The sequence below is a fragment of the Fringilla coelebs genome (assembly GCF_963513975.1).
Source record: "Fringilla coelebs genome assembly, chromosome: 16".
NCBI lineage: Eukaryota > Metazoa > Chordata > Aves > Passeriformes > Fringillidae > Fringilla > Fringilla coelebs.
In genome coordinates, this window is record NC_140042.1 from 14,213,666 (window position 1) to 14,240,568 (window position 26,903).

Consider the following 26,903-nt stretch of genomic DNA (forward strand, 5'->3'; position numbering starts at 1 on the left):
CAGAGAGTGAGTGGCTTCATAAACATGTCACAGCCACTGGGGTCTTACAATTGCAGCACAGGGAATTTTGGGGGACCAGGTTTGGAAGGAGTTTGGCCCCAGCACTGGATGCATGGAAACAGCAGAAAACAGACTGGGTGGGGACCTCCACCGTGCAGCAGGCAGAGCACCAGGGCTCCCCCCAGCTCCCAGCAGACCTTTCCAAAAGCTTTTACTCTTTTTCTGATGATTGCATGTGGGATATTTTCATGCCTTCAGGAGATGCCACCGAGGGGCTGAGGTGGTGGAGGACAACCAAAAGGACCTGTAAACCCCTTGGCTGCTGTTTGAGGAGCTTCAGGAGCTTCCAGAAAACTTGGTGGGAGCACCCTGGGCTCTGGCAGGATCCGGCCACCGCCAGGCTCTCGGCAGCACCGGCAGCTCTTCCCCAGCTATGTCACTATGATAAATGTTTGTCTTTTCCGTCCAAGAGATACAGCAGAGCCCCTGCCAGCACCGTGTCTCAGTGGAATTGGGGTTTGCACTGCCAGGAGCGTTACCGGCTCATGATTCACATCTTTACAGCAGCTTTGGAAGGAAAATGTGCTTCTTGCCAGGCAGACCTTCATGCACGTCGAGATGCCACAGTTTTTCCAGACTTTCCAAAGGAAGCCACAGCCAAATGAGACATTCCTTCTCTTCTTCCAGCTTTCTTGGAACAATCTTCTTTGATTAGTGAGTGAGACAGATAGTTGGAAAGAAAGACAGACAGACAGGCTGGGAATAGGGTTATAATGAGCAGTTTGCATGAGCTCCAGTTGCCGGTGGGAAGGTATCTCCATCCGCCCCTTGCTGGGTGGCTGCTGAGAGCCCCTGCTGTGTGTTTTAGTCCCCCACCCCTTTGTCCTCCTCCATGGTCCCCAGCCCCTGTCCTCCTCTATGGTATTCCACTCCTGCTCTCCTCCATAGTCCCCAAATCCCTGCCTTCCACCATGATCCCCAACCCCTTTGTCCTCCTCCATGGAGGAAAAATGGGGAGCAGGGAGACATCCATGGAGGAGGACAAACCCCCCTCTTTCTTCCATGGCACCTGACCCCCTGCCCTCTGCTGGGATCCCAACCCTGCTGTTCTGCTCCATGCTCCTCCTCCATGCTCCTCCTCCATGCTCCTCAAATCCCTACCTTCCTCCATGATCCCCAACCCTGCCCTCTGCTGTGATCCCCAGTCCTGGGTTCTCCATGGTCCCTGACCCCTGCCTTCTGTCATGGTGCCCTGACAGCATATGCTGAGGCAGGTGGGATCTGCCTCACCAGGGAGGATCACACTGCCCTGAGGCACAAAGTTGGGGTTTGCTTTGCCTGTATGGCACAAGGAGACAGGTTGGAAAAGCAGCCAAATGACTCAGGCATGGCTGGCAGGTCCTGTGCAAGGGACAGAGGCCAAAGCTGGGGTGCAGGGAAGGAGATGGGAGTTCCTGCCTTGCTCCCTGCAGCTGCACCCCCTCAGCCACCCCAGTCCCAGTGCTCTCTTCCACACCAGGAGGAGAAACAAAACAAGCATCTCCAGGGAGTGTGTTTGGAAAATACCAGGTTTTATTAGACAGGCTGATGTTCAAGCTGACAGTTTTATCCCAATGCACATGATCACGGGCATCTACAGGGCCTGTGTCCCAGCTCCCTCCCTCCCATGAAGCTCTTAGGCAAGATGTTCAACTCCCCCAAATTCTGAGGGGGTTTGGGTTTCTCAGCAGAATTAAAATGTCTCCCTGCTCCCCATTTTTCCACTCCCAGATTCCCAGAAGTCTCCTGAGAAAGCTCAGTGAGAACTGGGCTGGGAACTGAATCCTCTTGGGACTCACAGCCACCTGGATCCATGGGAGAGGAGGCATCTCAGTGGTGGCATCTCCCTGAGGCAGCACGGAGCTGGGTCAGTGTGTCACAGGGAACAGACCACCAATGGCATGGCTTTGCAATGAGAACCCAAAAGAACCAGATTGGGGGGGGAAAGGGTTTTGGCTGTCCTGGGGTAGTCCCATCCAGCACACAGGCACCAAGGCTTTGCACAGGGCGTGCAGGTGCTGCAGGGAAGAGGAAGGGAGGAGAGGAGGCGATGAGGGCTGGAAAATAAAGCAAGATAAAAGGAAACCAGAGAAAGGGTGGGGAGAACGATGGGAGTGGCCTAAGAGCACTTCAGTGCCTTCAAGTTCAGTACTTCTTGTGGGGCAGGGGGGCCTTTCCCTGGGTACCCCATGGGCTTTAGGGTGACAGAGGAACTAGGAAAGAGATGGTGCAATACAGTGCTTGCAAACAGAAATGTTTAAAGGCCTTTGCTTTCTGTGACAATGACACACAGTGTGATAGCAAGAACAGTGACAACATCAGCCAGTTTCTGTTGGTGATTCTATTACATTAGCTCTTAAAAAACCATGCAGACCAGTCCAACAGAGGAGAGTGAACGACAGATGGAGAGGAAAACTGATGAGCAACAGGATCATGGACAAGAAAGAAGGAACGACAGTGGAGGGGCAGCAGCACTGGGGCAGGTTTGAGACCTCACAGTACTCACAAGCACATCCCTTCTCTTCACAGTGCTCTGGCTGCTGCTCTCTCTGACACTGCTTGCCTTCCCTTGCACCTCTGCTCCCTCTGCACTGCAGGCAAAATCCCTCTTCCTGAACCACGTCCTGCCCTGTGCTTGGACGTAGGTTTCGGTCTCAGCTTCATTAGTTCAAGTGTCAAGTCCTACCTTGAAGCAGAGGCCAGGAACATTCAAGTCCCTGCAGCAGCATCCCCTCAAACTCACCTGGACTCAAGGGGGCCTCTTCATTGCAGTGCCTGGGGGACATGGAGCTCTCCCAGGCCTCCTGCCATAGCTCACTTTCTGTTGCACATGTGGAGATGCCCTTCACACCCTCCTCATCACAACGCAGCCTTCCATTCCCAGCTTTCTCTTTCCCTCTTTCATTCCTTTTGCCTTTTTCTTGCTTTAGCCAGCATCTCCATGTCCTCTTGCTTCTGTCCCTTTTCTCCAGAGGTTTCCTGGAGAGCAGTGCTTGCTGTGGGTGTTTGGCAGGAGGAAGGACTTTCAGCAGGTTCTTGGTGGGCTTGAAGGTGCCGGTTTGCCATCCAGGATGACATCTATCACCTGGTTGGTTTGGGCTCAGCTTGGCAGACAGCAATGCTGTCCATGAGGGCCAAGTTTGAAGGTCAGCTGTCCATGGGGAACTTCACCCTTCTTGGGTGCTTCCAAAGCGATTCTCCTTCAGGACTGAGCACCGATGCTCAGAGATGAGCCAACAAATGGCTAAAAAGGGAGGAGTTTGGAAAGCAAGCCCCAGAAACCTGCCTGGACTGTCCTGGGGAGGACAGATCAGCAGGTATGCAAAAGGGATGTGACCTTTTTAACTTCACAGCTAATGACCCCCCCTTCCTGCCTCCCTCCACAGAGCACAAAACCACGGAGGGCTGACTGAGAAAAGAGCAACATGGACTTGAACAAAGGCAAACTGCCAAACCCTCACCCTTGGAGCCCTGCTGGTCCAAAGACAAGACTTGCTAGCATGTGTTTTGAGGTTACTGACACACATAGGCATGAAGTGCCTTCTTCTGTGCTGGTCCAGGGAAGGAAGCCCTGCTCACATCTCCTTGTGGAACTATCTGGTTTGGGGTGCTGTCCTTCCTCCTCCAGCACAGGTCAGCCAGTGATGGTGGCTGCTCCTTTCCACCCCATTTCTTCCTTTGCCATGGACTTGCAAATCCCGTCACAACTGCATGCTTGGAACTACAAACGTCCCTGCAAATGCTCCTTCTTAAGTCAAACACCCACATGAAGGCTGCAGAAGATCAACGGAGCTGTCAAGTGAAAACAGAACTCACCAGGTGACTTAGAGGTCTCAGAAATAAAAGCAAGGTCAGTATTTGCTGAGATTTGTAGCAGGTTTGGGCCTGAAAACAACAGCTGGGACATGGCCTCTCTTTCCTTGACCAGTGCTCCTGGTGATGCCTGGGTTAGTGTGTCAGTGCTCTCCCCTGTGTTCTCAAGCTGTGCCCTTGTTCTCATTCCCTCATGGCTTTGGGGATGCAGAGGTTGAAATTCCTCTTCATACACTCTTGGCACCAGTGGAAAAGCAGCTGCAGTCCTGCCCATGCATTGCTCATACTTACAGCTTAAACATTGCCTTCTACTCAAAAGAACAAAGATAAAATGTCAGGAATTCACAGTTTTTATTCTCTTCCTTATGCCCACCCATCTTCCCCTGCCATCGATGTCAATGACTCAAAGTCCTCATTGTATGGTAGCCTTTGCCAGCGCGGCACTCAAAGGGTTAACAAACCACGGCTTCTTGGACAGATAAGACATAAGCTCATTCATCAGTAGGAACACGTGGACAGTTGGGTTGTGGATCACCTTAGGGTTTCCTGTAGCGATTCTTTGGGGTTTCGCCACAGCCAGTGACGTCGCAGGAGAGGACATTGGGCTTCTTCCCCAAGCCGATGCTTCCCAAGAGATCGGGAAGCTCGCGGGTGATGGCCTTCTCGATCTTCTCTAGGAAACACCCTCCCATGTAGGAACACTGCTGAGATAGCAGCTTAAAACTGGTGATGGGATTGATGCCAAAGAAGTCCTTGTAAGCCTCACGGTTGGGGAGGTCAAATTTGCTGACATTGGTCTTTGCCAGAATGGATTTAAAGATAAAGAACCTGTCAGGATCTTCCACAATGTCCCTGAACACCAGTTCTCCATCGCTAAAGAAGGTCATTTTGTCCTTGTAGGTCTGTAGATAGCGATCGACCAGCAGGGCGTGGATGCGCACCCGGATGGCGTGCTGGCGGATGAAAGCAATCTTGTTTTCCATCCTGTTCTCAATCACCTGGTTGAGATCTTCCAGGAGCGATATCTCTTCTTTGAGGAACAGGTCTCTGTGGGTTTCTGGGTGGTAGTCATGGGGCCAGAAGGAGCTAACGTACACCCTGGGCGGCTCTGTGACGTTGATGAGAGGAGCCAGGCTCCAGAACAAGGCACCGTAAACTCTCATCAGCTCCTGGGTAGCCAGGCTGTCAGCTTTGTTCAGGATGATTCGGATCTGAGACTCGCGGCCCTTCAGCTGACGAAACAGCATCTCCAGCTCCAAGCCCACATCCAGCTTCGTGGGGTCGAAGACAACAAAGATGAGATCGGCTCTGTCGATGAACCACTGGCACACATCGTTGAATGGGTAACCTTGAGGAGAGGAAACAGGGAAATCCAATGCAGGATGAGACCCTTCATCAAGGGGATTGATAAACTGTGAGCCTGCTGTGCCTCAGCCCCCATTTGGTTGCATGGGTTGTGAGGCACAGTGGACTTCCCCTGTAGCCTAGAACCTCTTTCTCACTTGTTAAAAACACTTTGGAGCTTCTTGGCACGAAAAGCCACCCATGGGTGTCTGAGCCTGTGACTGCCTCTCTCTCTCATCCTTATCTCCAGACCCTCCTCCTCTCTGCTGCTGACCATGGGTTCCTGATGTTCCTGTGAGCAGATACTGGATCGCAGGATCAGAGAATTATTATGGTTGGGAAGATTGAGTCCAACCATTCCCCCAGCACTGCTATGGCCACCAGTAAACCATGTCCCCAAGTGCCCCATCCACACATCTTATGAGTTCAAGATCATTGAGTCTAACCATTCCCCCAGCACTGCTATGGCCACCAGTAAACCATGTCCTCAAGTGCCACATCCGCACATCTTTTAAATCCCACCAAGGGATGGTGACTCCACCACTGTCCTGGGCAGCCTGTGCTGTGTCAGGACTCCATTGTGCCTCAGCCACCTTTGTCACCTCAGATCATCACAGCATCTTTTCTGGGGTGCCTTAGATGAACCCAGTGAACCCCTACCTCTTTCTTGCTGCTTGCGGTTTTCAATAATGCCTGGCGTGTCCACGAAGGTGACTCGCTCCAGCAGTTTGTGGGGGACCTCAATGCCTATCAGCTTCTCCAAGAAGTTCTGCCCAAACTTCTCCAGGGGTGAGAAGGAGCGGGCACTGTCAGCAGCCATCACGATGCCCTCGATGGTCTTCAGCTTGGGGCCGTGCATGATGACAGTGAACTCGGAGGTGGTGGGTTCTGCCCCTGCACAGCAATGAGAGGAGCAGCAGAGGCATGAAATCCACGCCAGGCTATGGACACAACAGGGCTGGACTAAGACCAGGAGCATTGAGAGCATTGTGTGCTTCTCAAGGGATGCAGGGACAAGGCAAGCAGCATGAAATTCCTGCCCAAAAATTTCCTGCTTATCTTCTTGGGAGGATGTCATGGGGTTGTTTTCTGTGGGGACTGATTTGTCTGGAAGTGGCCTGACTGCACAAGGTGTCTTGGAGAACCATCTCCTGGGAGCCCTCATTACCACAGCACTGATCTGACCATGGACATTTGCCCTTAGCTGTGAGATGATGTCTGTGGGAGCAGGGAGGAAGGAAGGGGAATGGCATTTCTCCTGGAAGGGTGAATGAACTGGCTGCATGTGAGGAGGGATGGGGAGAAGAGAAAGGTGAACTGCCCTTTTGACATGACTGCTGCTCATGGATTGGGGTTGGGAGCTATGAGCCCTTGTGCTTTAGGATGAGGATTTTGTGGGAGAGATGCTCTCCTCTATGCTTGCAAGGATGGACAGACTGTGATGGGGAACCTCTCCCTTCACATGGCACCACAGCCAGGTGTCATGGAGCATATCCCAACCTCCCGGCTGTAAGGAGGGATTGAAGACACACGGCCGGGAATTGCTGACTGCAGGGATGTGGAAATGCAGGTGTCGGCACCCCCTAGGCAAAGCAGTGAGCGTGGTACCTGTGTAGAGCTGGTAGGGAGTGTTGTCCAGCCCCAGGAGGTAGTTTATCATGGAGGATTTGCCGACGCTCCACGGTCCCAGGAATAGCACCATAGGCTTGGAAGTGATCTCCCCATCTGCGGAGAGGGGAAATAACAAGAGGAAGTGAAGGAACAATAGCCGTCGCCGCCGTGCGATTAACTCCCGGCTGTAACGAGCATCCCATCTGAGCGGCGCGGTGCTGCTGCCGGGGAAACAGCCGCCCTTGGGGCCACCAGCCATTCGCCAGCCAAGGCAGCGCCCCGCCGGCTGCGGGAGCGGGACGGCCCCGTGCTCTGCGGCAGAGCCCACCTCGCTGCCTGACCTCCGAGGTTTAGCCCTTCTTAGACTACGGAGGACTGGAAGGTCTTTTAAGCCTTGTCTCGGTTTGTTTCTGGTTTAGCCGTGTGAGTCTGGGGCTGGCTGCGGGCTGGGGGTGTTGTTTGAAGGCAGCCGCCGCAAAGCACGGGCCATGCCGAGGAGGAGGAGGCCATGCCGGGCCCCGTGCGCAGGGAGCTGCCGTGGGTTCGGGAGCAGCGCTGCGGCGCAGGGCTTGGTAAGCGCGGTGCGAGCCTCGAGCCAGCTGCCTGCAAGCCTTTCCGCCATGCCCTCGCAGGGACCTAGCCCTGGGCCGTGCCTCCCGACCCTCCGGCCGAGCAGGAGGTCGCTGCCTGGGTGTCAGCTGGGTGTGAGGCTCCAGCTGGATGTGGGGAGGTCAAACAGCCCCACTTTGGGCTTGGGGAAAGGCAAAAGGAGAGTGAACTGTAGTCCCCATCCTGCATTCTTCAAGTCACAGTTTTCTCCATGAGGATGGTGACCTGTCCCCGTGCCATGCCATCAGTCCAGGAGCACAGAGGTCTCTAGACACACGCAGCCAGCGCCCCCAGGAGCAATCCCTGCTCAAACAGGACTCATGCAATCAGCTTGTGCCCACACTGCTCAATCCCCCAGCCCCCAGGACCCCAGGAGGGCAGCCAGTGGAGCCAGAGGAGCCCAGGGCCTAAGCCAGCCCTCAAGCTGTGCCCAGGAGACACGGGAGCCTGTGAGTCTGAAGCAGGACAAGAATAAACAGGACAAGAATGGAAGTAAAATGGGTGAGTTCCCATTGGTGAAAACCAAACCCATCCTACGCTCAGGGTGGGAGAGGGTCCATCCCGTTGTTGCTAGCAGGAGTTCAGCCAGGGGGTGGATGACACCAGAGGAGCTGGGAGCTGCTATCTCAGCTGGAGCAGAGCCTTCCCCCATGGCCCAAGGCAAGGAGATGCCCTGGGCAAGCTGTGCTGCCCTCAGCACCTTCTCTTCAACCACGTGCCTAAGGCAGAATTATTTTCCATGAGGTAGTTGAGAGCCCCTGGTGCTCCATGGCTGCCACCTGTGCAGGAGCCAGCAGCATTCCAGCAGGCCAGGGATCCATCTCCAAGGTGGGGGAAACCACAAAGCCCCCATGGTGCTGAGCTCCTGCCCCAAGGGTGCTGGAGGGCACTGCGTGGCAGCTTCACACTGAACCCACCTGGCCATGGGAACAGGCACTGGGGAGAGCATTCCAACCTGCTCCTGCTGTATCTGCCCATCACAGCCTCGCTGTGTCACCTCTGGGGAAGGGAATGGGCTGGGGACATCTCTCCATGAGGCCCTGCTGCATCCATACAGCTAAGCCCTCCTTCACAAAGCAGGACAGCACCTCTGAAGCAGGGGATGCATGGCTCTTCCTGCACCCTACTCCCTGCCTGGCAGCTGCAGGAATCCAGCCTTGTCTTCTCACATGGGACCAAAACAAGTGTTGAAACCTTGGACTCTCATTATTAATCATTCCTCTGCCGCTCTGTCGCCGCTGCTCTGCTCTCTTGCCAGCTTTAATTAGGTTAGGATGGTTGTTATTATTACCATTATCCCTGTGATGTTGTGCCAGAGGTTTGGGGTGGGTCCCTGTGTGCTCTTTCATAACACATCCCTGGCCAGGTGTGACTGTGAATGTGGGCACTTGTGAGCTCCGGCTCTGCTGCACATCCCCCTCTCTGCTCCACGGAGCCAAGGTGGGCAGCGACGTGGGCATCCCCCCTGCCTGGTCACCCACAGCCCCGCGAGCAGCTCTGTGCCCCCCACGGGCTGTGTGGGCAGTGCCCAGCACTTGCAACTCTGCAGGAAGTGCAGGAGCTACGAGGATGTGAGGCCGAGTATGAATTCCCTGCTGCTTGCCCAGAGGACGGGAGAGAGGGAGCATCTCCCACCCGGGAGGGTGCTGGCCTGGCATCTGTCCCTGCTATGTCCCCGTGCCGTGTCTGTCTGCAGCAGTTCGGGTCAGCTCCGTGGCCCGGACAGCGGAAAGGAGCCGGGGCTCGCTGCCGGCCGGGCGGGGATGGCGGCAGCTCCATCACAGCGGCTCTCTCCAGCCACCCTGTGGCTGCTCGCTCTCAGCTCAAGCTCCGACGAGCCTCAAGCTCATCCCTCCGCAGAGCTTGGGTCTGCTTGGGCTGCTCAGCTCTGGGCATAGGAGCAGTTTGGCTCTCCAAGTAGTTTTCTTTTCTAGAGCAGTGGCTTTCTGTGAGGTTTTGCCGTGTGGCAGTGCCAGGCTGCCCTTGGTTGGAAGCACTGCTGCTCTGGGGTGGAGAAGAGACAGCTCTGGGGAGAACTTAGAGCCCCTTTCAGTGACTAAAGGAGAGCCAAGAGAGCTGGAGAGAGACTTTGGATGAGGGTCAGGAGTGAGAAGGGACAGGGAAGTGGCCTCACAGTGAGAAAGGGCAGGGTTTGATGGGACTTAGGAAGAAATTCTTCCCTGTGAGGGTGGGGAGGCCCTGGCTCAGGTTGCTTGGAGAAGCTGTGGAAATTCTTCCCTGTGAGGGTAGGGAGGTCCTGGCTCAGGTAGACCAGAGAAGCTGTATCTGCCCCATCCCTTGAAGTATCCAAGGCCAAGTTGGATGGGTCTTGGAGCAGCCTGGGATTAGTGGAAGGTGTCCCTTTCCGTGGCAGAGGGTGGAACTGGATGGGCTTTACTTTAAGGTCCTTTCCAACCCAAATCATTCCATAAGTCTATGATTAAGCCTGGACAGGGCCCTGTCTCCCCTTGTCCTCAAGCCCAACAGATGTGCCTGGTGTAGCCTCTCCCCCAAGTGCAAGTCTGTCCTGAGCATGCTGAGCAAAGCAGAGGACCTAGCAAAACCTCCTTCCTCTCCTTCCAACTGAGCCACAGGCAGCAAGCTCTTCTTTGTCCTCAAGCCACCCAGGAGGGCTGGAATACCTGGGGACACTCCCAGCATCACCAACACTTCTGTCCCACCTCTGTGCCACAAACACCATCGGCCGTGTGCCCATGGCATGGATCCAGCAACCCATGGAGGGCACCCCTTGCTCCCAAAGCTTCCAAATCCATGAGGATCCTGACAACACGTGTGCCCACAGCCAGAGGGACCAGCCCACGTGGCTGAGCCAGCCTGTGCCTCCCCCGTGTGCCCCCCAGCCTGTGCCCACCCTGGCAGCACGTGTGCGAGCGCCTGAACCCGAGATGAGATAAGGCAGCTATCGGAATATGCTATAAATAGCCCCAGCCCTCTCCACTGCTGGCATGCTGGCACGGCAGGAGCCAGGGGCTCTCCAGGCACTGGCAGGGCTCGGCTGTGGCCGTGCCCAAAGGAGCCTGGTCTGGCAGCGTGGCCGTGGGGAAGGACAGGAGGGATACAAGATGGGATTTCCCTGCAGGAACATTGCTCCCGTGGCTAAGCACCAGGCCCAGGAGAAGGGCTGGGTGTTGGCATTTCTTGGACTGTCTCCCATCTCCTGATCCTCCTGGGGGACCTGGCAGCACACCCTGAGCAGGATAGGCAGGGAGAGGAGCCAGCTCGGGCTTCTGAGGGGGCTGAGGCTGCTGGGCAGGGGCCAGCCCGTGTTACTGGGACAGCTGCCGTGGGATCAGGGGGGGACATTCAGGAAAGTTTCTCATGTAGGAGGGTGAAGGGTGGGAATAGATCCCCTCTATAGGACGAGCTATCATCTGGGCTCCTCCAGTTCGTGCTGCGGGTGGGATCCACCTAAAGGTCCAACACATACAATCATGGAATACTTTAGGTTGGAAAAGCCTTCTAAGATGACCAATTCTAAATGTTCCTGCAGCACTGCCAAGGCCACCATTAACTCACGTACCCAAGTGCCATATCCAGAGGGCTTTTAAATCCCCCCGGGGTTAGGGACTCTACCACTGCCCTGGGCAGCTGTGCCAGGGCCTGACAGCCCTTCTCTGAAGAAATTTTCCCAATATTTCTAGGCTTCCTCAGGTGAAACTTGAGGCCATTTCTTCTTGTCATGTCCCTTGTTCCCTGGGAGTGGGCCTGGCACCTCCCTGGCTCTGCCCTCTTGTCAGGGAGTTGAAAGTGAGAAGGTGAGAAGGTCCCTCCTGAGCTTCCCTTTCTCCAGACTGAGCCCTCCATCTCCCTCTCACAGGACTACCAACAACATCTTTGAACCCTGGCCAGAGGAATATGCTGCTTCTCAGTCTTAAACCAAAAGGGAAATGTGTCAGAGCCTAGGCGAGGTGAGGGTTGGAGGGAAGGGCGCTGTCAGGACACACAGTCAGGCTGGGACAAGTGCGGGCTCTGGAAGGGCTGGGGACACTGTCCCGGTGGGCAGCGGGTACCGGCCCTGCTCGGTGCCTGCATTGCGCCAGGAGCCCGGGGAAGCCGCGGGGCAGCGCAGAGCAGAGGCAGTGCCGGCAGCATGCAGGGAGCAGGCGGCGATACCAACCTGTGGCCGAGGAGCCCAGGGTGCGTCCGGGGTAAGCTGTTAGCGAGGGACACGGGGAGAGAGAAAAGGAACCGTGAGTCCGAGGAGGGATGCGACAGCCCGGGAACGTCCAGGACAAGGAGGGAACCGATGGCCACATTCCCAGCAGGGGACAGGGAGTTACAGCCTGGGAGCAACCTGCAGCTCCCAGGACAAGCACTGAAACCCTGTCTGCCCTGCAGGGTGGGGATGTGGCTCGGGGTGCTCTGCATCCCAAGCCCTGCTCTGCGGGGTTGTTGCCTTCCCTGGCATCACCCACCGAGCACACAGAGCCCAACAAGCCAGGGTTAGACAGCCACCAACCCAGCAAGTGTCCTGACAACCCCAGTGACAGGGTCACCTGGACCCAGCCCCTGTGGCTGGTGATGGCACCTGAGAGGTCATTCCCTACACAGGGACACTTGCTAATTAGCATACATCAGTAATTAGGGTCACCAGCATGCACCACAACCTGGTGTGACCTCACAGCAAGCTTTCCATGGCTGGACTGGGAGAATCCCTCACCCTCAGCTAGGGATAGTCCCTCCAAGCAGAGTTGGACCCAGCCAGAGCATGTCTGCATCCACGTGGGATGGCAGAGCAGAGAGGCGGGAGGGTGGCAGGCAGGGAGAAGGAAATGGCATCTGCCAGGCTTAAGCAGAGGGTGTGTGGGAGCTTTCTGAGATGCACCCTGACAAGTCAGAATTGATGGTGACAGCCACAGCTCCCACAGGACTCCATGGGAGTTTTCACATGTTGTGGGGAGCAGAGGAGCTCTTTGGATTACACTGCAGTGAAAGGAGCTGATGGGAAGGGAGACAAAATGGAAGGCTGCCACGTAATGGAGGGGCCAGGGTGCTTGCCACGGCACCCCTCTATATTGGTTTACACCTCCAAAGGTCACACATATTCCATGACAGGCCTGCCCCAAAGCTCCCCCAGCTGTCCTGCTGCTCCCAGCCAGCTGAGCCGGCAGCTCTGCGCCCTCCAGCCTCCCCCCACCACGGAGAGGGGGCACAGGGGGGAGCTGGGAGCACCTCCCAGCCTGCAGGGACAGCACTGATGGAATGAACCCGCTCAGGACACGGGCACCGTGCAGGGGAAGTGTTGAGAAGGCTCCCTGAGCTCCACTGTGTCCTCACCTGCCCTCCAAGGTCGAGAGAGTTCCCTGGGCCAACCCTGTAACTAATGTGCAGGTTTCTCTGATTACACTGCTAATGAGGGACTGGGGAAAGCTGGATCTGTGGGTATGAAAGGCAAACTGCTGAGCTGTAGGTTTCCAGATAGGGTTGTGCGTGCCAGGGTATGGCTGGCCTGTCAGAGATCATTCAAGAAGTTTGGTGTCCGTAAAAATTTTCTGGAGGGGAGCATGGCCAGGATGTCTCACAGCTGAGACAAGGACTGGAGGAGTGCAGCATCCCTGTGCCCTTCCCTGGGGGCCAGGAGGGGGCTGTGGGTCACCAGCTCCAGGGTCACAGCACTGTGAGGGTGCCCTGTAGGACACAGTGGGGTGTGCTGGGACCTGACCTGGGGACTGTCAGCCTGAGGGGTGGCTGTGCCTCACAGTGAGGTGGAACCGACCATGGAGTGTTGAGGTGAGGCCAGGAGGAACACCATGACCTGCTGTCTGAGGTGAGTCCTGCTCAGGAGCTGGGTTTGAGAGAGGCTGGGAAAACACCAGGGTGAATGGTTGTTTCCTCAGGAGCTGAGAAAGCCAGCAGGAGCCTGGGGAACACTTTGGGAGGAAACACTTCGTTTCCTCACAAAAAGGGAGCAGGGAGGTGGCTGCTTGGGCATGGGGTGGATTAAGGGTAGGGTAGGACATCCAGAGGGCTGGAAATTGCAGCTGGGGGCTGCATCCTCTGGCTGTGAACAGCAAAGTGGGGGTTAGAGCCCACCAGCTGCCCCTTTAACCCCAAACATCCTCCTGAACCGTGTCCCGAGTTGACATCAAACATCAAACACCAAACACCAGAGCAGCTTGGAGAGGAAGTTGGGGTGTTGCCAGGGGACAGGCCAGCAGCCATGGGGTGACAATCAGGACATGTTGTGAACCTCAATTACCCTCCCACAGGGTAACTTCCCTCTGTTCCCCACTGGCTCTACACTGGAGATGGCCTGGCTGGGTAGGGAGATGTCCAAGCCTGCTTAGAGAATGTCTGACCCAGACTTAGGAGGTGCAGGAGGAATGCCTGGAAAGCAGGAGGGATGCCTGGAAAGCCAGAGTTCTGCTCTATAGGGATGTGCCCCCGCTGAGTGTGGGGCCTGTGTGCTGGTGGAGCAAGGCCAGCTGTAAAAGAAAGATCTGTGGGGAGGGTGTATCCCAGTCCTGCCTCAACAGAAGGGAGGGCATGGCTCCAGGAGTGTGGGTCTGGACACCTGGGGAGGCAGGCAGAGCTGTAGGACAAGGAGGACAACTTCAGGGCCTTGGCAGGAGGGTGACATGGGCACGAAGTCTGGGGTCACTGGCAGCAGAGACTCCAGCAGTCCCTGGATACTCCAGAGACATCTGGCCCTGGCTCCTGTGCTTGAATAGATGCTCAGAGGAGAATTACTGCAGTGAACAAGGAAGTCAGACTTGGATTTGAACCATCTGTGCTTGGAAAATGAGGCTGCTTGTGTTTCTTGGGTCACAAGAACTTCCTGTATCTTGTGAGCATCTTGGGACAGGGCTGTACTTTCCTCTTCTGGGGGGACACATGTGTGACCTGGCTCTGCCCACGCCATGCCAGGGGCCACAGGGACCTGCTCACCCCATCCATTGTGTCTGAGATTGCCAAGGCCTGGAAACTCCAGCTCTCAGGATGAGTGAAGGCTGTGGAGCTTGAGGAATACCCTGCCCACATGGCTGTGTCCTGTACCCAGCAGGAAGGATGCCAGCTCCTGCCACCCCCAGGAAGCTCATCCCCAGCCTTGAGAGGTCCTGAGCTTCCTTGCCAAGCCTGTTTCATTGGGCCATGATCTCTGCTTGGCAGGGGTACAGGGCATTGATGTTGAGCAGGTGGGAGACCCGAGGCAGGCAGGGCTCAGTGCTCAGCCCACACAGATGGCCCTGACAGCAGATGGGCTGAGGCAGAGGCAGGAATTCCTGCTGCTGGGTTCACTAGGGCATGGCCTCTAAATGTTCATGGACTCTCTGGGAAGCTGCAAAAGAGGACACACTATCCAAGGCTGCCCATGATCTGTTCTGTATGCTGTTATCTGCATCCCAAGGACCTGCTGGTGCTGGAGACCCCAGTGCCCGTGGCATTACCTGTGATCTCGTGCTGCCTCAGCTCGTTGTATCTGTAGGAGTGTTCCAGGGGCTTGATGGAGGAGTGGTAGATCTTCCTCAGCCGCTGCAATACTCCTGGGGGGAAAAGCATGTGGGCAGGTGAGAGGCAAGCCCCACCAGGCTGGGTGAGACCCTCCTGGGGCCATTCCCTGCAGGTCCTGAGGGTGGCCCAGCCATGGATCAAGGGACTTGGCTTACAGCTGAAATCTTGGTCAAACTGATCCCAGCCACATTTTGCCCAAAGAAGTTGTGGCTGCCCCTAAATCCCTGGAAGTGTCCAAGGCCAGGTTGGACGGGACTTGGAGCAACCTGGTCTATGGAAAATGTCCTGCTCATGGCAGAGGAGTGGGATGAGATGGTTTTCACCATCTCTCCCAACCCAACTGTTCTAGGATTTTGATGCTTCTCCCCTGCTAATGTTTCCCACTGGGCACTGTCCCCATCTGCTCCCAGCAGCTGATAGGAAGAGCACCCTTCTTAAGTACTGTTTAGCACTCAACACCCACAATCCCAAAACGCCCTCCACCATGGTGCCAGGGCCCCCTGGCATGGCCCCTGAGCTGCTTGTTAGAAAAGAGGAGGAGCTTTTTCCACAGTATCTCTTATCACTGCCTTTCCAGCCCAAACTGCCAGCGGGGCCAGCAGAAGCAAACCTTAGAGTAGCAATACCCAGTATATAACTGGAATAAAAACCCCAACCCTTTCTTACAAGTTGCTCCAGGTTCCTTTGAGCAGGGATGTGCCTGATTCACTGTCTGCATCTTCCAGCCTCTATACCCTCCTAATTCTTGTATGCCCTCGGTGGTGTCCTTAAAATACCTAAAACATGTTAACCCAAGAGCAGCCAAAGGGCTCTTATTGAAGATCTGGCATTACTAGACTGGCAAGAAGCAAGGTTAAAATCAAAACACAAGAGAAGGAAAATCCTGTCCATGGTCTTAGTGCAGGGCATGCATGGCCTCCTCACCTGAGACATCATCGGCAGGTTTTTCCTCATTGAGCTTCAGGGTGTTCTCCAAGTGGGACCGGTCACGCTTGGTCGGCTCGCTGGCATCTTCAACCTCTTCTGGAGCAGAAAACAAGGAGACTTGTTACTGCTGGAGGGGGGAACCCACACGGGAGCTCACACAAGCGACTGCCAGGAAGAGGGCACGGGGAGCACACACACCCCGAGCCTGCGGGCACGCCATGCCCACGGCAGCGCTGTCAACCTTGGCATGCCACGTGCTTTCCCTTTAGCACAGGCTCCTGGAGGCTGCCAGGGCTGTGGCTGCTGGGGGAAGCGTCATGGGCAACTGCTTGGCTCCGAGGAGGGGCTGGCTGCTCGTGGGGAATGCAAAGGATGTGCCTGGAAGGGGCTCCCGGGGCTGGGATGTAGCACGAGCGCACGCGGCAGCTGCTGCCCAGCGGGGCTCTGGTGCTTCCCCCGGCAGCTGCGGCTCCGCGGGCTCAGCCTCGGCTGCAGGCTGTGTGCTGCCGCCTCTCTGGCTGCCCACTCCCCCAGAGACCTGCACGGTCAGCTGGAGACGTGGGGTCTCAGGCTGAGGCTGCCTCTGGCTCTTGGGGGAAAGCCAGCCTGGCCCACCTTTGCCTGTGAGCCTGTTCCCTCCCAGTTCTCCCACCTCTGTCTCCATGTTCCCCTGCCCTCTGCACAGCGCCCTGTCCCTCATGGCTCCGTGCCAGGCGTGGGGAGCATGAGGCAGCTGCCTCCACTGGGGAAGATGCCCCACTGTCCCCAAAACAGGGAGACAGAGGTGTCCTTGCCATGGAGGTGCTGGCACACCAGGAGCTTCCAAGAGCTTTTTGGTATGGGAAGCTGGGTTGGACTTCAGCAGGGGTCTGGGGACAGCAGGATCAAGCAGGGCACCACTAAGCCCTGTGTGTTGAGCATCTACTGAGTGTTGGGCTGAGGAAGACCTTTTGACTTGCCAAGTGAAGACACAGAGACCAAACTGGGTTTGTCTTTTGGGTAAAATGGGAGGCTTTTTGAGCTGGGACATTACAGATGAAAACAACAAAAATACTAATCTGGGTCCAAAGGTCACAGCCCAGCCTGTGGGCCAAAGTCCACAAATATTTCTAGGAAATCGTGGTGGGGGGTGTCCCTTTCCCCTAGTTAGCCTTTCACTGATTGAGCAGGGCTGGTGCCTCAGCAGCTCATTGGCCTGTATTAGTTCTTCACACCTTCCCTACGAGCCAAGAACTGGTGGAGAGGAGCCCCACCATCCTGGGAGCCCCACCATCGTAGGAGCATCCTGCCCCTGCACAAGCGGAGGGCCCGGAGGACTCTGCGGGTGGTGGATAAAGAGTCTTTAAGAGGTCTGCGAGTGCTGAAAGGGGCCTGGAGGTTAAATATTTTATCCATGTCCACATGCCTGAGGAGAAATCATGGACTTGGAGTGGAGAGAGGGGAGCATCAGTCAGTGTTGGCACCCCTGTGACGAGTGCCCGTCTGACGGACATCCTGCTGCGGCCTCGCTGCCCACGGCCGAGCGCTGTTAGGGCGGGCGGGGAAGCAGAAGCGTTAGGAGAGGGCCATGCACTAGGTCAGGTTTAATGTGCCAAGCTCAGCTCCGCCAGGTTGATGGGAGGTCACTCCTGCTGCTACAGCACACCCACAAGAAAAGACTCCAACCTATCTGGCTGTGCTGGGTCTCGGCTGCAGCTGGGGTGGTGCTGGGGACCTCTGTTCCTGCCAGTGGGGTCTTGTCTGCAGGGGGGTCTGCTGCTGCTGGGGGATTTTCTGCCACTGCAGGGAGGTCTGCTGCTGCTGGAGGGTCCTCCTCTGCTGTTGGTGGGTCTTCTCTTACTGGTGGGTCTTCTTTGGCTGGTGGATCTTCCACCATTGGTGGGTTTTCCACTGCTGCTGGTGGGTCTTCTGCTGCATCCCCACAGGGTGGATGATGGCAGCTGGCAGGGCCATCCCTGGCTTCTCCTGTGCCAGCAGCTGCTGGTTTCCTGTGATTCTTTTTGTTGGAAATACCGCCTGCTTCCTTGTCATTCTCTCCAGATTCATTCTCTGGCTTGTCACCATCTTCGTCAGACTCTTTCTCCTCCTTAGACTCTCCCTCTTCAGACTCTTCCTTGCCTCCATCTACCTCAGACTCCCCATGTTCACCTTCCTCAGACTCTCCTTGCTCGTCATCTTCCTCTGAGCTCTGCTCATCCCTTTCCTCCTCTTCCTCAGAAGCAGATGCTGCTCTCGGCTCCTCTGTTTGCTCTTCCCCTGGCTGCCCTCCCTCCTCAGAGCCTCCTCTCTCTGTGCCAGGCTCCTCATCCTCCTGGGCATGGATGTCATCTTGTGTGCCAGGCCCATGGTTCCCTCCATGATGACCTGCCACGGATTCCTCCCCTGAGCTCTGTTCTTCCTGGCCCTGCTCCTTGCTGCTCTCCTCTGTCTGGCTGTCCCCTTGCCCCAGGCCCCTCCTCAGGCCACCCGCCGGCTCTTTCTCCCCCTCTCCGTGTCCCTCCTCGGTGACACCAGGCAAGGAGTCATTGGCAGTGCCACTGTCTTGCTCCTCCTCAGGGCTGCCATCGTCTGCCTTCTCCTGCAGCCGGGGCTCCGTGCCGGGCGGGGGGCTCTGGGCAGCACCGTCCCCATGGCCCGTGCCGGGGGCGCGCGGCTCTAAACGATGAGAACAGCTCGGTCAGTCCCACCCACGCTGGCCACGGCCACCGGGGCGCCTGCCAGGGCCCTGAGGGACAAGGTGTGGCTGCTACCAAGAGGTTTAAACTCTTCCCTAAGCCTTCTCCAGCTCCAGCTCAATTTTCTGTCCCTGTCGCAAGAAGTTGGGTGCAAAGATGTTTGTGGGGACAAAGCGGAGCTGGCAGGGGCTCTATGGCTCCACCAGCCCTGGCTGCCTGGCACTGGGGCTGCTGCCCGCCCCAAAGCACTGCAGGAAGGTGGCAAAGCTGCCCTAAAGATGGGGAAAGGAGTAAAAATGGCAAATTTTGAGGGGCTGTGGGCACTTGGCAGGTTAAAAGGGTCCTTCCCCAGCCCTGACTCGAGAGAGCGTCACACCAACCAAGGTGCATGGTGAAGTGAGGGGGAGGAGGAGGAAGAAGGGGCTTCCTGGCATGAGGGGCTGCCCAGTATGGGGTCCTGCCTTCAGGCAGGGCCTAACCCTGGCCACGGGGCTGGGGAGCTATTTATTGTAAGTGTCCCTTCACTAGGAAAGCATGTGCCACGCCGTGCTGCTGCTGGGGACACAATGAGTGTGTTCTGTGGCCCAGGAGAATCCATCCGTATTTTCCATAGGCTCCAACTGCAATTTAACATCGGTCAGCGGGTGCCAAAAATAAAAGATCACGGCTATACTGTCTCTGTTACAAACAGTTGCTGCTAGTCTAAATAATCCCCCCAAACGTCTCATGCCAGGGGAGCGTTTCAGAGGAAAGTAATTCCTTTGTACTCCAGCTGGCAAGCAGGAGCCAAGCAGGAAAAAAGGCCACCTCCATCCAGGCTGCAGGAGGAGAGGGGCACTGCCAGTCCTGTGCTCTGGCTCCTGCTCCGTGTCCATGCAGGAGCCACAGGACTGTGTCCAGCAGGACCTCGGCAAAGCTGGAGCTCACTGGGCTTGGCCACAGGGCCTGTGGTGGCCAAGCACAGGAGGAGCTGGGCTGGGCTCAGTGTGGGGCCAGCCCCAGACCCCTCAGCCCAGTTTGCCCTGGGGATGCCAGGGTGTGGTTTTATCTCCATGGCACTGGGGCTGGTGGGGCTGTGAGCTGGGATCAGGTCGCATTGGGAGGCTCGTGCCATGCCAGCAGCGGGCACTGGGAAGGACAACCTGCCCCCAGCCTGCCCTCATTGCTGGTGGCTGCTGGTTCCCTGACACAGCAGAGCTGCAGCCGCTGCCACAGCCCCTCACCCTGCCCAGGTCACCCTTGCTCTGGCCTCGCTGACCTCCCTGTCCTCTGCTGGCACACAGCTCACAGGTGCCTCCAGGCGCCCAGCTCAGCTCCCAGATGGAGGGAGATAGCTGTGGGCAACCCCCACGCCCCTCCCTTCCACCCTGGTCCTTCAGGTCACCTTCCTGCAAGACCCCTGGGACCCTGCAGGAGCCTCTTGAATGGAAATATCTGTATTTGACCTGCAAAGCCCTGAGTGGCTGGGGCAAACATGGCCCTGCCTGGCCCTGGTGGCCTGGGAACCAGCCTGAGTCATTAGAGGGTTCCCTCAGCTGATGGGAACTGGGATATTCTCAGTTTGGCCTCAAAATAGCTGGTGACCTGGAGAGCTGGGAGAGGAGTGAGGATCAAAGCAGAGGAGGAGGGCAGGACCAGGCAGAGGAGACCCTGAGAGTCCTCGGGGCTCTGTGTGCCCCCTCTGACCCAGAGGGGCCATCACCCACCACGGCCTGGCACAGCAGCAACGCCAGTGCCCGCCACGAGCCATCCCTCGAGGAAAAAGGGAAATATCCCCCAGGGCTCAGATGGGGATGTCCCTGCCTCCGTGCTGCTCACGGGCTTTATTTCCTGTGACCTTCAAGGTTTGACATAAAGTCCCTGTCCCCTCTCCACCTCCTTCTCCCTGTTTCCCCTACATGGTCGCCCGATCCACGGTGAATTGTGCTGACCTGCACATGGCGGGCCGATGAGTGCAAAATGGGCCGAAGGTTACGGGCTTAACACCCTCCGGAGGCTAAAAATACGGCACGGCAACTGTACGGGGCACCGGGAGGAGCAGCCCCGCGAAGCCCCCGCCCCCGCGGCCGCCGCCCCGGCCCCTCGCCCGCTGCCAGCCAAGGGTGACGTCCGCACCTGGGGGCCCCCGTGGGCTCCGGGAGGGGACAGCCACGGTGTAAAGTGACACCGGGGCTCCCCGTGTTCACACCTTGCATTGTGCCAAGCAGATGGGTGGCATCGGAGAGGAGACCTCGCCCTTTTCCCCTCGGGGACTTGACCTCCCTGCGAGTGCCCGGCTTGAATTGCCCCTGCCACCCCTTTCTCCTGCTGGGACTTTTATGAGCTGCCAGGGGACACATTTTCAGGTGGTGACAGCGGGGATGGAGACCCTGCGGAGCGGTTCTGGGTGCCACGGGATGCCGTGGCGGGTTTGCACCCAGAACAGCCTGTGCGGGAAGGAGAGGCATGGCTGAACATCGCGGGGTCCCCTGCATCCCGGCACGGGCACGAACGGAACAGCAACGACCTGACGGCGAAACGGGTCCTCCAGGAGGGCGGTGAGAAGGGACAGATGGGCACAGGTGGCCCTGGAGGGACACTCTCCCCCTCCAGCAGAAATCGGAGCCGTGAGCGTGGGGCCGGCGATGGCAGGGCTGCGGGGATGGCTTTTCACACGCCCCCTTCCCCTGCCCAGATCCCGATCCCTGCTTCCCTGGGGGTTTTATCCACTGGCTCCTGCAAGTCCTGTGCTCCCAGTGTCCTCCCAGGGGGGTCCTGGTGGGACCTCATATCCCAAATACCCAACCCTGCCTTTATTCTGGCAAAGCCCTTTAAAACCTCATGGAAACAGACTGAACACAAAGAAGCTGTCAGGGAGTTCCTGGATTTTCCTGGACCTGCTGCAGACCCCCACCTTTCCTGTGAGACCCCTTTTGGGGGTGATGTCCCTTCCTTGCAGGCTCTGTGGACCCCATGGCCCTCGCTCAGGGCCATCCCCCAGGGCTCCCCCAGTTTGAGGCCCTGCCAGCCCAGCACTCAGAGCAGGGGGAGCCCAGCTCCACTTGGAGCTCAGCTGGGCCAGCACCTTCAGAGGGAGGTGTCCCACGAGGGTTCAGGCAGCCCAGAGGACACAAGCACAAGGATGGGGCTGAGGATGGGATTGGCTCTCCAGACCTTTGTGCACCACAAAACCCAGGATGCCCAGACACATCATCACATCCCAGAAGCTTCATGATCCCAAAAGTCCAGCATATTCCTGGTTTTCAATGCAGAGGGAGGCCTAGAAAACAGTTGTGTCAAACTAAATTGACCTCATTTGTACAGAAGATAAGTTTAGTTTAAAAAGTTATGAAGTGATTTGATTTCTATAAATGGTTGGATAGAACCATACAATATTTTTATTAATATATGGTAAAGAAACATCCCCAGTGGCTACCAAATGGGTTAAAACCAGGATTGGCGCTTTCTGAATAGAGATTAAAACAGGGAATCACTGATGCAGGGTGTTTCTTTCACTGTCTCCCCATCCCTAAGGTCTGTAAGGGACCCTGAACCCTGACTTGCAGAAGACACAAAGATGAGGAAGGTGGGAGATGAAGCACCTGCTCCTTCCTGGCTGAGGAGATCTGGGTCCATCAGTGAGCAGAGGGCCAGGAAGCGTCAGGTATTTTGGCCCAGGCAGATGTCCCACTGTACATCGAGGAACATCCACCTGCGGTGTCCCTTGCAGCTTGGGGGAATGCTGGGGGACCCAAGGGACCTGCTGTGGCATGGCTGGGGCTGGAAGAGCTCCTTCTTCCAGAGGAAGGGTGTCCAAAAAGTCTCACTGTTGCTGTCCCCTGGCCTCCAGCCATGGGAGGCTTCACCAACCCACCCCAGGGATGTCCCCTGAGGGACATCCTCTGTCCATTCAGGGCCAGACTTCCTGGCTCCCCATCCCTCCTTGGGTCATCCCAAGCATTCCTGGTCACCCGGTCACCCCTTGGACTTGCCAGCCTGGATTCTAATGCCTGATGTTCCCACAAGATCCTCAAACCCACGGGAATGTGGGGGCAGACCCTGCCTGGCCGTGCTGAGTGGGGGGGCCCAGCCCTGGGTGTGACACCAGCACATGGACAGGGCCACACAGCTCCGAGCCCTTTTCCACAGTGTACCCAGGGCTGTGTGACCCCAAGGGTACCCAGCTGGCACCAGGGCCATGCTGCCACTGCCAGCACCCCATCCTGGCTCGGGGTGCCTGTCCAGAGCCCCCCCTGCCCCCCTGCAGCCCCACCAGCACAGGAGCTCCCGGCTCCCTCCAGCAGGCACTAACAAGGGAAATGTCCCTGTGAGCTGGAAATAGCTCCGTGGAGCCCTGCACAGCCCCGGGCTGCTGCTATTCCTGCAGAGCTCAGGGAACAGGCAATTCCAGAAGCAATCTGGTCACCCTGACCCAGTGGCCAGGCTGGGATTTCACCAGCCTGGCGAGTGGGACACAGTGGAACATGGCAAGAGTGTTGTCCTTGGGCATGGCACAGCCCTCCCAGCCTGGTGCCAGCCCACAGAGACCTGCTGGTACCTCTGTGCCACCAGGACCATGCACAAGCGAGGTCTCCTGGCCTTCCTGCCCTGCTGAATGACACCTACACACTGGGACAAGGATGGCAGATGGAGAGGGTGTCACAGCAGATCCAACCTGCCCAGCATCTGCCTTGCTTTGCTCAGCCAACACCTTGGCAGTAAGATGGGGCACCCACAGGGACCAGGGTCTCCTTGGGGTGAGGCACCAGGGGTGTGACAGGGATGTAGGTGGCACAAGCACCCAACACACCCAAGGCACCCCAAGCCCCTTGTCTCACACACATGCAATGGCAGTGCTGCCCATGGCTGCGCTGGTGCTGGACGGTGGAACAAGTCCAGAGAGGTGTCACCGGGACACAGAGGTCCCCACCTCTGGGGAGGGTGATTACTGTGGGGGCCATTGGCCTGGGATGGTCAGGGTGGGGTGTCCCCATGGCTGCTGTGCCCAGGGCCCTGAGGTCACACAAGGTGTCACAGTCCTGCTCCCAAGATCTGGCTTGGGAGGTGGAGCCCACCCTAAAGTGACACATTCCAAGGTGATGGAGAACACCCCAGGATGCCATGAGAACGTGATGCTGGAGCTCACCCTGAGGTGACACCTTCCAGGATGAGGTAGGATGAGAACTCCCAGAAGCTGAGGCTGGCACAGACCCCTCTGCTGTCACCAGGAGGGTTCTGTGCCTGCCCTGTAGTGCCTTGCAAGAGGACACCACTGTGCCAGAGCTTTCCCCAAGTCCTCTCTCAGCTTGGAGGCGGTGATGGCACAGCCTGGAATTGCCCTCCCACTCAAATCCATGATGGCTGCAGAGCCAAGGGATGACCAGGCAAAGTGTCTGGGCACTGCCCTGCCAGCATCCCTGTACCCATTGCTGGTGGCCACAGGGGTCACCCAGCCTGGAAGGGATGACTGGGCTCTGTCTGAGGTGTGAGTGTGTTCCCTGGGCAGGAGCAGGTGGAGTACTGGGTGAGTGCCCTCACCATGAGCCACTGCCCAGTCCCACGGTGGGTGCTGCTCCTGCCAGGCTCCTGGCAACCCTGGGGAGCTTTGCCAGCCCCAGCCATGTGTGCAATGAGCTGCCTCAGTGGGGGCTGTAAGAACACAGGCACAGGGCAACACCCACCCCCAGCCTCTGGGAATGGTGGCAGGGTCTTGGCAGCCCCAGGTGCCACTAAATCCAAGGGACCACACCTTGCCATGATGTTCCAACGAAGCCCCTGGTTCTCCACTGGACTTCCATCCCTTCTCTTCCCATGGGCACCTGCAGTCCCACAGCCCCGTGGGATCCCCACAGGCACCAACAGGGTTGAATGGGAAAAGTTGTCCCAAAAATGGAAAAAGACACTTCCTACACCCCAAAGGAGCCGGGTCTGAGAGTTCAGCTTGGTGCCAAAGGAAAAGCAAAACTCATCCTGCAAATCCCACTGCTCTCTGAGGAGCAGAAGCACGGGCAGGAGACGCGCCACCGCTTAGAGCTGTTTTGGAAACCTACAGTACTGGGGTGAAAATACATGACCCTCTATAAACAGGTGACCCTCAATAAACCTTCAATAAACTTGGGGGACCCTTCAGAGCTGGTCCTGGGGCTGCCGGACCCCCATGTTTCTCCTGGCCCAGAGCCTCCTCTGGGATGGAGGATCCCGGTGCTGTGCCGTGCCAGCCTCTGCCAAACCAAGACGTGGGCTGGTGGTCATCCACCATGGAGACAAGCTTCTGATGTCCCACAAGGCCACCAGCCCCGCTGGGAGCGGCACCAGCCACGGGCCATGCCCGCAGAACACCTTCCCAACCGCCCCGCACAGACTGCACCCGCAGCCCCGTGGAGGTGACCCCACCTCTGTGGCTGTGTGTCGCCGGCCCCCAAACCCATTCATTCCCGAGAATGGCCCAAGATGCCCTTAAAAGGCCAAAACTCGGCGGGGCCGGGGGTGCCGGGCGCTGGCAGGCGGCAGCTGCGGGTGCCCGCGCGGGGCCGCGGCGGCGCGGGGCGGGGGGGCGGCGGCCGGGGGGGCTGCCGGGGCAGTGTCCCCTTACACGGCTGTTTCCATTCTTAGCCGCCCCGCTCCCGGCTGCGCGGCCGCCGGAGCCCGGCCAGGCAGAGAACCAGCCCAAATTAACTCAAGGGCAAGCAAGGGTACCAGCGATGCCGCGCCGCCCCGGGGACACCCGGCCGGGCAGCAGCGCGGTGAGAAGCGGGGATGGCGCAGCCCGGGAAAGGGGATCCGGGGTCCTCAGAGATCCCCAGCGCCCTGGCACCCCCCCCTCACCGTCCAAAATCAAGCCACCACGGCAGCCACAGGTGACACTGCCGCAAGGCATGTCAGCGCAGCACGGCCCCAGCGTGACTCTGTAACAGGCACCCCAATCTGCGCCTCCCGCCATCCCCTCCTGTCCACAGCCCCCCGACACGTTTCCCTGCGCATTTTGGGGTGGCTCTGCAGCCTTGGAAAAGTTTCTGGGGAGCCGGGACCGCTGTGCCCCGGCCACCCTGTCCTGCTCCCGGGCTGGGCTCCCTGGGCGCCCCAGAGCCTCTCTCAGTCCCACAGGCACCCACAATTCTATCTGCAACCGTGCGGGACCCCCACAGACACCCGCAGACGCACAGGTATCTGCAGCCTACAGGCACCCAGAGTCCCAGAGGTGCTCAGAGCCCCACAGGCATCCCTGGCCCCACAGGCACCCCCTCTATGTACCCACAGCCCCATAGGCACCTACTGCCCCCGAACATCCACGGCCCCATGGGCACCTGCAGCCCTACAGGGATCCCACAGCCCCTTGGGGTTCCCACAGCCCTGTAGGAACCCACAGCCCCACAGGCACCTGCAGCCCCATGGAGACCCCCAGCTCCGTGGGGACCCCCAGCCCCACGGGGACCTGCCAGCCCCGTGGGGTTGCCACAGTCCCAAGGGCACCCACAGCCCCGCGGGGGCCCCAAAAGCCCGGGCACCAGAGGCACCCACAGTCCCGCAGAGTCCCCACAGCCCCAAGGGCACCCCCAGCCCCGTGGGGATCCCATAGCCCTGCCAGCACCCCCAGCCCCCCGCGGTGCCCCGGGAGCCCCAGCCCGGCGTGTGGCCGTACCTGCGGTGCCGAGGAGCAGCAGCGAGGCCACGCAGCAGCAGAGCAGGTTGAGGCCCTTCATGGTGGCTGCCAGGAGCTCCCTGCCGCTCGCTGCCTCTATTTATACGGGGCGGCGCGGGGCAGGGCAGGCAGGGCCGGCAGCTGCCCGCACAGATGCTGCCGCCGCCGCTCTTCCGCTCCCAGGGGCCCTGGGCATGGGGACAGAGATGGGACACAGCGCCGGGAATGGCTCCTGTCAGGGATGCGAGGGCACGGGGCACCTCCGGGCGGGGGGACCCTGGGCTGGCGCTGCTCGTGCAGGGTCACAGCCCCATCCCAGCGAGAGAAGGGGGTGCCTCTCTCCCTTTATTCGAATAAATCCCTGCAGGGTTCCTCTGGACTGTCCCCATCCAGAATCCTGCTTGTGTGGGGTAGTGGGGCTCCTTGGGCTTCCTCAGCTCTTTTTGGGCAGGAGCAGGGGTCTGTGGACAGGGAGAGCTGAGGATCACCGTACTGCAGTGTCCTCATCTGTCCCCGAAGGTGGCTGTCCCCAAGCATCGCGTCCTGGGCCAGTTCAATGTCCCCTCCAGCCACCACAGGTCACCAACTCCAGGCAATGCCATACACCCCAAAGGAGACAGGCCGTGCTCCTGCCACCCTGATGGTGTCCCCACTGTCCCTGCACTGCACAGGCAGCGTGGCACAGGGCACAATGTCACCAGCACTGTTCTCATACAGAACAGCCTCCCAGTGCTGTCCCCAAAGCCTGGCCATGGCAGAGTGACCCTTGGGCTCCCTCAGTGCAGGAGCCATTC

General features: G+C 58.0%; 1 protein-coding gene across 6 annotated transcripts; it reads right to left on the minus strand.

Annotated features, from left to right (window-relative positions):
• Nucleotides 1-1,562: 1,562 nt before the first annotated feature.
• SRL (sarcalumenin) lies at nt 1,563-26,221 on the minus strand (the record flags this gene model as incomplete). 6 transcript variants are annotated; one of them, XR_014616562.1, is made up of 9 exons in its annotated part: nt 1,563-2,668; nt 2,783-5,200; nt 5,857-6,090; nt 6,805-6,921; nt 11,555-11,590; nt 14,826-14,921; nt 15,814-15,912; nt 17,482-18,471; nt 26,110-26,170. XR_014616562.1 is itself a non-coding variant. In XM_084216808.1 (8 exons), the coding sequence occupies 8 exons, from the start codon at nt 26,168-26,170 to the stop codon at nt 4,389-4,391; spliced, it is 2,442 nt and encodes an 813-aa protein (XP_084072934.1). In that variant the 3' UTR covers nt 1,563-4,388. The 6 variants fall into 6 exon arrangements, 5 of the variants coding, with proteins under 5 accessions (XP_084072934.1, XP_084072933.1, XP_084072936.1 ...); XM_084216808.1 differs by having other exon boundaries at nt 1,563-5,200; nt 15,814-15,909; XM_084216807.1 differs by having other exon boundaries at nt 1,563-5,200.
• Between the last annotated feature and the right edge of the window lie 682 nt (nt 26,222-26,903).